Source organism: Triticum dicoccoides, chromosome 6A (genome assembly GCF_002162155.2).
Source record: "Triticum dicoccoides isolate Atlit2015 ecotype Zavitan chromosome 6A, WEW_v2.0, whole genome shotgun sequence".
Taxonomy (NCBI): domain Eukaryota; kingdom Viridiplantae; phylum Streptophyta; class Magnoliopsida; order Poales; family Poaceae; genus Triticum; species Triticum dicoccoides.
The window spans coordinates 575,083,529-575,093,449 of record NC_041390.1 but is presented as its reverse complement, the minus strand read 5'-3'; the positions used below and the strand labels follow the sequence as shown (position 1 = coordinate 575,093,449).

Below are 9,921 nucleotides of genomic sequence, written 5' to 3'. Positions count from 1 at the left end.
TAGTTTCATGTTATTTTACTACAGACTCTTGAATAGATCGATCAGAAAGGATAACTTTGAGGTGGTTTCGTACCCTAGAATAATCTCTTCGTTTGTTCTCCGTTATTAGTGACTTTGGAGTGACTCTTTGTTGCATATTGAGGGATAGTTATATGATCCAATTATGTTAATATTGTTGAGAGATCTTGCACTAGTGAAAGTATGAACCCTAGGCCTTATTTCCTAGCATTGCAATACCGTTTACGCTCACTTTTATCATTAGTTACCTTGCTGTTTTTATATTTTCAGATTACAAATACTCATATCTATCATCCATATTGCACTTGTATCACCATCTCTTCGCCGAACTAGTGCACCTATACAATTTACCATTGTATTGGGTGTGTTGGGGACACAAGAGACTCTTTGTTATTTGGTTGCAGAGTTGTTTGAGAGAGACCATCTTCATCCTACGCCTCCCACGGATTGATAAATCTTAGGTCATCCACTTGAGGGAAATTTGCTACTGTCCTACAAACTCTGCACTTGGAGACCCAACAACGTCTACAAGAAGGTTGTGTAGTAGACATCAATGGCCAAGACGACGGTACCGGGGTCGTGGATCTCGATAACCGATCCATCCGCGAACTGCACCTTGCCTGAGATTGATCGGTCCAGTTCGACGAATGCATTAGTCGATCCGGTCATGTGGTTCATTGCGCCCGTGTCAAGGAACCAGACCTCGCAACATCTGTCGCCATCATGTGTGGGCGTGATCACCGCCTTATCCTCGTTGAGGAAGATGTGGCCACCCGTGAGGTTCGATGGTCGGACCAAGCTTGGGCCGGGCCAAGCTCGGGCTCGCGACCTCTCGAGGTCGCGACCACAGCGACAACACTGGAAGACGCCAAGCCCTCCTGGCAGACTCGACGCAGGCCATCGTCAGGCTGGGTCCCTCATCCTCCTCCACATGGACAAAATTTGTTGCGGCCGCCTCGTTACGCTGCTTTTTGCGGCACTCACGGGCCCAGTGGCCCTTCTTACCGCAATACCAACACCTGTGCTGGTCGCCTTCGTTGCGGGGACCATGTGCTGCCTACCCTACCACTTGGGCTGGCAAAGCTTTCGCCTGCGGTTGTCGCTGGCACCACGACCATGGCTACCAACTGAGGTAGGACAAATTTGGTGTTTTGACCATTTTTGTGAAAGTTGAGTCAGATCTGACCCTGGTTAATTTTTTTTTCAAGATCTGACCTACCGCCAGGGTCGATGGCGGCAGGGTATAACTGCCTACCGTCGAGGCCCTTGGCAGTAAGGTTGCATGCCCTATCGTAAAAAAAATCTAAGTATCAAATACAGTGTTTGTACCCACATACCGTCAGGCACCTCGGTGGTAGGGTTGCACAGGCTACCGTCAGGCACCTCAGTGGTAGGGTTGCACTTTGCCGGCATGGATAAATTGCCTACCGCTAGGGGCCTCGGCGGTAGACTGGTATACTCTATCACCATCAACCCCGACGGTAGGAAAAGGGTCAGATCCTGTTTTTTTTTTTTTTTGAATCTGGGTCAGACCTGGCTCAACTTTTGCAAAGGGTCAAAAAAAAACCAAATTTGCCCAGCGCTTCCCTAGTCACCGTTGCCGCATGGCTGCCTCTTCTTCGGCTCCCACTCCGAGAGGCAGGCGTCCCCCGCTGGTGCTCTCCCGGCCGTCGTCCAGGCGGTCCTCGCCCGGAGATATATGGAAAAATGTATGGAATCATCATACACTGCAACTGATATATGTTATAAAAAAGAATGGAAATGATATATGAGCGTGAAAGTGAGAGAAATGCAACTGACATATACCGTGTTTCAAGATCCAACTAGCAAAGTGTAGTGCGAAAAATGTTGATGCAGTAAAACAAGGCAAACGAAGTATACGCAAGAAATGCACTGTAAATTCCAACCGAGAAACAGAACATTGCAGTATCTCTTACTTCTCTTAAAGCATCATCCTGCCACCGCTAGTTTTTAACATTTGTAATATTCACCATGCTACAGTTTACATCGAGTTACACCGGTCCAGCAGCGTTTAGTTAAACAAATGTACACCAGACAGACTTGATATCTAAGGCTCTTGGCTCGGAAGGGCTACCAACGCCGCTTGCAAAAGAGAAACCAGTTTCAACCTTAGGCTGGACATTGTGCGGCCAATAGACAGCTCGTCTTCAGCAAAAGAAGCGTCGCTCTCTCCCACCTGCTGCTGAGCCTGAGCCTGAGCGACCTGACCTTCCAGGAAGCGCCGCAAACTGGGCTCGACGACATCTATCAGACCAAGGGATGCGGGTGTGTGCATCCATCTCGAGACGATGAACCCAGCCAACAGATACTGCCCTTTGAGCACCAGCTCAGATATGAAGCACGGGAGCAGCACCTTGCCGAATAGCAGAGACTTCTGATCCATCTTAGATTCGGCTTCCCAGTGTGCGCAGAGATCGCCCTGGAACGACCTCGCGAGATGTCCGACGAGGTGGCATGTGTGAGAGAAGAGTTTCGAGTACCCCTCTTCTCCAGCCATCTTCTGCAGGGCTCCGGATGAGAGGACCAACGCCAGCAGCTCGTGGTCGTCGGCATTCGATGAGGTGGACGCAGTTCCTTCCCTGATTTTCGCCTCGACCGTCTGCAGGCACTGCAGCTGTGGAGCTTCGTATGGGAGCAGCAGCATGATTTTCAGAGCCATGAAGCAGTTGGGTGCTGCGGAAAGGAGTTCAAGCAAGCGGTGTGCTTCTTCGTCCTCTAGCAACCTGCTATGCTTTGAGGATGCTCGATCTAGAAGCTCAATGATCTTCTGGAGCTCACCAAGCCCAGCAAGTTTTCTGATGATCTCCATCCAACAACTGTGGAGAGGATGGACAGATAATGACGACGCACCATCTTGCTTTTGCGCTGGATTCTCCAACTCTTCTGGTAGGGCCTCCCAGCCATCATCCCATCCATCACTCCAGTCGCTTGCTTCTTTTGGCGAATCCTGAGGCTGAACATATTCTTCTTTTGGTGAAGAGAACAGTTGCTCCCACTCTTCTAGCACTGCTTCCAGAACAGCAACACTCTCAACAGAAGAAGCACGTTCCGACAAATGTAAGAAGCAAGATACTGCAGAGTCAAGACTCGACAAGTTTTCGGGCGTGATACTAGCATCTGGCAGAACTGCAGTGACCATCTGATTAGATCTGAGTGCCACTAGACTCGCTGTGATGCTGCAAGAGGGAGTACTGCCCTCATCAGCTAAGGAATCACTTGTTCCAGGCTCATACCATGATTCCCATGGCTCAACCTGGGAAACAATCTCATTTGGAAGGCTTTTGAGGTTTCTTCCCGTAATACACTGCATCAGCTGCAGGGCATAGACACGTAGTTGGCTGCCTAGCTGCATGTTCTCAGAAAAAGCTATCAACTTTCCCCAGACACCAGATCGGATCATTTCAAGAGAGTCAGCATGCTCCCCTACTGACTGGCTCAATGAAGACAGTAGCTTATGAAGCAATGCCTGAGACTCACAAGAGCCTTCGATCAGATCGGACAAACAGCCATCTGTAGAAGCACCATAGAGCTCTAAGAGATCCAAAGGATTCCTCGAGTCTGCATTTACACTTTCCAAATTTTCCTGTCCTCCATGGTACACTTCAACTACAGTTTTGAAACCACATCCAGAAAGAATCATAGCTCGGCAAAAGTGTGATGTGTCCATTATCATTTCACTGTTAAAGCCAACTTGTACAAACATAGAGATGGCATCCCAACCTTGGTGCACTGTTATCTCATTATTTATTAACAGCTGTCTGAAAGCACTCATGCAGTGAGTTAACTGGTTCGAATCCAAGTAGCCTGTCCTTTCATATGAGCTAGCATCAGTTGGCTGCCTTGGTATGTCGTCAACAAGTTTAATCCAAAGCGTTATCAGCATACAGAGAGGTTCCTTCCATGAAGGTTCCTGTGGCTGGCTTCTTGCTAAGTTGCAAGGGAAACATAGTGTGTAATACCTTCCAATGATGTATGAAATATCTGTGGCAGGAAGAGTTTGGATATACTCCTTGCAACTATCATAGTTCAACTCAATTTCACAAAGAACTGCTAGTAACTTTTCACAATCTGTGCTGTTTGATCGTGCTTCATTGCGGCCTTCTAAAGATGCCAACATGCCAAGAACATAATGCTTGTAAACACCTTGGCGTGATACAAGACCCTTAGCCTGTAAATCAACATACATACTCACAAGAGCTTGGACCATATCAGCTAGAGCACTGACGGTTGAAGCATGGATATTCTTGCATACTTCTTCATTGAAGTGGTCAAAGTTCAGATTATCCAGGCCAGCAATGTTTTTGTAGTTTAAGCCATCAATGAAACAGACTTTCTTGCACTCTTCCTCGAGGACCTTGTAATACTGAAATGGCTCAAGCTTATGTGTATGAACATGTTCTTGGTATGTCAATTCTATCTTACTTGTCCTCTTAAGATACGAATGACATGCTGAAAGGATGCCAAAGATGTAGGAGAGGCGTTGTTTATTATACCCATCGATCTCTGGGTAGACATCTGAATATATCATATCAATCACCCCCTTAGCTGATTTGACAATATCCTCCCGGAATTCAGCAATTTCATTCAGAATATCATCGTTATCCCAATATTCAGAGACAAGAGCACAGCCCAGAAATCGTAAAAGCACCTAAAATTAATCAAGAGATGATATAGATATCAGATATGAGAAGCTTACATCACAAGGAAACTAAAACATAAGATGTTTCTGTATAAATTGCAGCCCTGCAGAGATATACCTCAGTTTGCTGCAAGCCATAGTTCTCAGCTATCTTTACTGCTTCCTTTAGTATATGTTTTCTCTCCAGCTTTACGGAGTCAACAAAGGAGAAAACAACCTTTTTGATATAGTTAGCATTGCCAGATAAGAATCGAGACGTGTCAATATCAGGCAGTACATTTTTCAGCATTCTTGCTTGGTCAGCCATTCGTTTCTCCTCTTCTAATTTTGATTTCCACTCTCCCCAGTAAGTGGCATGTGCCATATCAATCTGGTCTAAATCATCTGATCAAAGTAAAAGTAAAGAAAAGTGAAAATCATATAAATGAATAGCATCTCATGAAAAAAAGAACACAGAATATTGGACTAGATAAGTATTCAGAAAATAAACTGAGGCAGTGATTCAGCTATTCAGAAAATAAATAGAGGAAGAGCTATTGTCTTTAGTGCACCTACCTGAATCTATCGAGGTAAACTTCTCATGGAATTTTTGAAGCAAGAGATTTCTCCTCTGTTCAGGAGTAGAACATTCTTTCTTCAAACTGTTGAGGGAGCTATATGTCATTCCTACATTCATTATGTTACTAATCTCTTGATAACATTCTCGTTTTTTGAGCTCTTCCTCTATTATTTTCACTCCATTGAAAGGGTCCATGAGATTCAGAAGAATTGAACAGGAAAGAACATAATCATCTTCATCAACGGGAGGCTCCATTACAGACTTGGCAAGAAACATGATTAGATCATCACTGGGAGCAAAACTATTTACACCTAGCCAATATATGATGCTATTTATTGCCTCCGTTTTTGTTGAAAATCGATATCTCCTGATGGGATGATTTGTCTCCGAAGAATGTTTGTTACCATCATGCACCTCATCATTAGACAACTTCAAAAGCCATGGCAATTCCAGTGCAGAGAAGGACAATAGTTTCCTATTTTCTGCAAAAGTAGATTCCCGACTATATGGATCATCATTTGTGAAGTCCATGCAAACCTTTGATAGCATTTCTTTAGCAATTGCCACATGATCATGCTCTCTATCATGGCTAACGCCTTCTCTCAGGTCAAGTATGTCTTGCACACTTTGCACAGGAAGAGGTGTATATGTAGAGCCATCAACAAAGAAATTGGGAGGGTTTGTTCCTGTTGATACCATTAATTGTTCAAATTTATCATGGACATCAAGTTCCTTCCAAGCATTCAATAGTTCCCCTACAGATTCTTCATCACAATGGCTGAGGGAGAAGCCCAATAGCTTTTCACGGGTACTTGTATCCAAATTGTCAAGCTGAGGACCTCTTGCAATTGCAGCACATAAATCCCAGACTTCACCATGACCCTTTTTAGTCAAATTTAGACAGAGATCAAAGGCTAGCTGGAGGTCACCATTTACTACTGCTTCTCTAGCAATAGCCTCCTCAACAGCAGCTATTTCTTCTTCACTTCTTAATCCTAGTAGTTTAGCAACATCAATAATCTCTTCAAAATGAAGATATGCCCCTGTTTGACTTGTAATCACCATACGGATGATCTCCATAGGATCCTTTACCTGTCTGAACTGAACAGGGAGGATAGTCACCCCTAGATAAGGAAGTCTGACAGTTAGAGCATCAATTATATCAGTTTCCACTTGAACATTTTTGCTATTTGGTAACAGATTTAGGCATTCCCTAGCCTTCCAAATCTGCAAATGATTGTGCAATCCAAGTTAGTCTTAATCAGTGACGACATACTGGTTTGCATTTGCATGAAATACAATTTGGTGACATGAACTTACTTCGTTGCAGGACAAAGTTGAAGCTGAGAAGAAATACTCCCTTGCAGCTTGGATAACAAGATTTTCAGCTTTTTCTGTGGACAAAGAAACTGCACTAGTACCTCCAAGATAGTTCCTGGCTAGTGAGAATTTACCAGCTTTTAGAAGCCCTCTAATGAATTCAGCAAGCATATATTCTGAATCAAGAAAAGGAAATGCCTTCTCTTGGAAGAGCTTCAAATCACGCCACATGTTAGCCCACTCATTGTCCGAACGAACAGGTTGACGTCTACCAAATTTTGACAGGATCAGCCGTATAAGTTGTTTTACATTCTTCTCGTCTAAGTGTGCAGCAAGGAAGAAATGTGTTGGCTTTGGTACCTGCCAAAGTAGGACATGTTTTAAAACAAATAATGATGTAGCCAGTTAATCACATTCAGGCATCCTACCACTCAAAACTATTAATAACAAGTAAACCCCAATATAAAAAGGAATATACTGCTACTTAAGCTTCGTAGTTTACTGAGAGGTCAAAGCGCATGCCTATGTGAAAATAAATATATGAAGGAACCCAAGGAGATTTAGTGCAATGTCATAGTTGATTTAACCAGCAAACTTTCTTTCAAGAGATACAGTACCTGGTAATAAGCAAAGAGCCTCCCTACTTCTACGTGACCTTCAGCAACTTTTAGCATCTTCTCTCGCATATCAAGGGATTTTATGTTATCAAATTGGTAGGCCGTTGAATCATTGCAATAAGAATCCCCTGAATTATCACTCAGACGAGACAAGATATCAGCACACACATGCTGCATATCATCACAGGGAACCACACAAGTGCCAAGAGCTTGCTTAGCATCTTTCAAACTGAAATCTTCTTCACTAGCCAATAAAGATTTCTCTCTCTTTGTCTTATGGAGTAACTTCGACAAAATTGATGACATGGTATTCCACTGGTTAGTTGCAGAGCATACATAAATGCAGCAAATAGCAGTCTCTACCATCTCATTAAGATCCTTGAAGAGCCCACAAATTGGTGACTCCCCACAGCCGTTTTCAATAACAGACAAGCAAATGGACAGCTCATTTGCAGTAGCAACCTCTTTCATCCATCTAGTCAGGTAGGATTCTTCTTGTTTGTCAGCATTACTTGACGAGATCAAGTGCAATCTCTTATTCATAAAAGGGATAGCCATATCGTCTAGTCGCTGAAGAACAGTATCATCTTTGGCTCCTTTTAGAATGATTTTAAACTTTTGATAGTCAGGTAAATCTTCCCAGGTTGCAAGGTTCATTATGAACTCATTCGACTCATCAGAATATACAACTTGGTAGAGGTATTTCATATCATCAAAGAATGGCTGCAGCTCCACTATCCCCTTTTGACATGCAAGCTCTATCATGGCAAGACAATTTTCCAGCTGTCCACTTAGGCAGTCAATGTCCCTAGCTCTGCTCCTGTACCACTCCGAAAGTTCAGCGGCAGATGGCCATAAGAAACCAGTTGAGTGCTTCAAAAGTATTTCTGTTTTGACCACTCCCCTCTTGTCCAATTGACCAGGAGAAGTGTTTATATATGCTGCCATTTGTTTGCATTCAACCCAATCACCATCTCTTAATATTACAACACTAGGAGGATATTTCCCAGGAAGCAACTGACTATAAGTCTGTACAGCAATAGTTTCTGGAATTGCAGACAGAACACGTAAAATGTCAGAAGAGATAGTATACGGATGGCGCTTCATGAGAAGATTAAGAGCTCCGATTTTGCCACTTTCAGCTAGAACAATAGCAGTATCAACAAGGGGCGTCAAACGGAACTTGCTATATTCGCCAGCTGAGAACCTAAAAATAGAAAGAACAACACATTTAGCTACAAGAAGTCCGTAACTCCCCTGTGCAATCAACTTGTGAAGTGTCTTTCCATGAGAGCTAACGCTAATGTGCATTGAAGTTGGAAATTGACATTCTGAAGTGGAAAAAAATCATCAACCTGTAAGAGTACATATGTTCGAGTCACCAGCTAGACTGGAAAATTCACAAAGCATTCACTTGAAGTGTTAACTACCCCTTATTTTCTCTTTTACTTCCTTGTTAAACAAACCAAGATCCAGCTTGGCATTACTTTGTGCTCATTTTGGAATTGCAAAAGGTGGCAGGCGTAATTGATTTGCTTGAGGAATAAAGCAGTATTCAAAAGTATCTATAGTCCGTTTTAAAATATTGCATTGAGACTCAAAACGGCCAATGCATGTATGATGGAAAAAGTTAAATCGATTATATTTGTAAACTTTTGCAGGATCAATATGGCTCAACAGCTGGAGCATAGTTGCAAACACTTCCAATGTGAACTGACTGCATTTATTATGCAAAGAGAAAACAGTAAGAATGGCAACAACATACCTTCCCATATTAATTCCCAAGAATGTCTCCAGCAAGTCGTTGTACCACAATAAGCGAAGCCTGATGATACGACTGTCCCATGCTGAGCCATCACCGCTATCATCCGGCTCCGAAAACTTGTAACGGTCTGTCATGCGAAAGCCAAAAGAAAATAGGGCTTTCAAAGCTGCTTCTGTAGGTCCAACTTTATTCACACATTCTGACAATACAAATGCTTGGTCTTTGATTTTCACCAAGTATGACTGTATATCATGAATATCTCCAGCAGAGTGCAACCAGCATGCTTTAAGCACATCATCCTTATCTAGATTATACTGGGAGGCAAAATCCAAAGCCTCCTTTTGTTGATTCTTCCTGATGAGAACGGAGTACATCTCCAGTACTGTAACTTTGGAGAATGATACTAGACTCCAAAATATTTTATCCATCTCAGTGTGTTGATGATCCCCAGGAACATTATCCATTTGTCTGCTAGATTGCAAAACAAATGCATATCCTTCGATAGCCTTTGCCTTTTCCAACAGTGGTGTAGATAAAACAAGGTCACCTTTTGAAACTACCATATCCTCAGCAATGCTGTACATGCTAACCCTACCATCTTCCTTTACAATCATGAGAATATTATCTGTCCACCAACTGATGTCCTTCACACCAATCAAGTGTGTTCCAGCGCCACTCCCGTGAGGATGAAGCGAAACAGAGCGCATATTACCATTGAGCACAAAGATGACGACAGAACCATTCAAATCCAATGTAGCAATACGCTTGCCCTGAGGTGAGATTCTGACTTTTGGAAGTGGGACCAAAGTTTTTCTATCCGTAGGAGGTGAAAACACTCCTTCCAACGGCGCACTTTGGAATGAAAGACTAAGTTCCAGATATTCATCGAAGTGCAATACATATAGAAAATATGCTCCTAAAACACAACAGAGAAAAAAGTTAGAAACAAGGGTTCCCTTCCCTAAAAACAACTGCAACAGTA

The 9,921-nt window shown here is 43.1% G+C and overlaps 1 protein-coding gene across 1 annotated transcript in view; it reads right to left on the bottom strand.

The window, feature by feature from the left end:
* Positions 1–1,894: 1,894 nt before the first annotated feature.
* Positions 1,895–9,921, bottom strand: part of LOC119318088 (MAG2-interacting protein 2-like) — a 10,343-nt gene continuing 2,316 nt past the window's right edge. Inside the window, exons 6-11 of the mRNA XM_037592603.1 lie at positions 8,940–9,855; positions 7,175–8,381; positions 6,558–6,917; positions 5,234–6,464; positions 4,797–5,062; positions 1,895–4,687 (exon numbers count right to left, since the gene is read on the bottom strand). Of these exons, the coding sequence (XP_037448500.1) occupies positions 2,087–4,687; positions 4,797–5,062; positions 5,234–6,464; positions 6,558–6,917; positions 7,175–8,381; positions 8,940–9,855 (6,581 nt within the window). The 3' untranslated portion in view covers positions 1,895–2,086. The remainder of the gene's footprint in view (positions 4,688–4,796; positions 5,063–5,233; positions 6,465–6,557; positions 6,918–7,174; positions 8,382–8,939; positions 9,856–9,921) is intronic.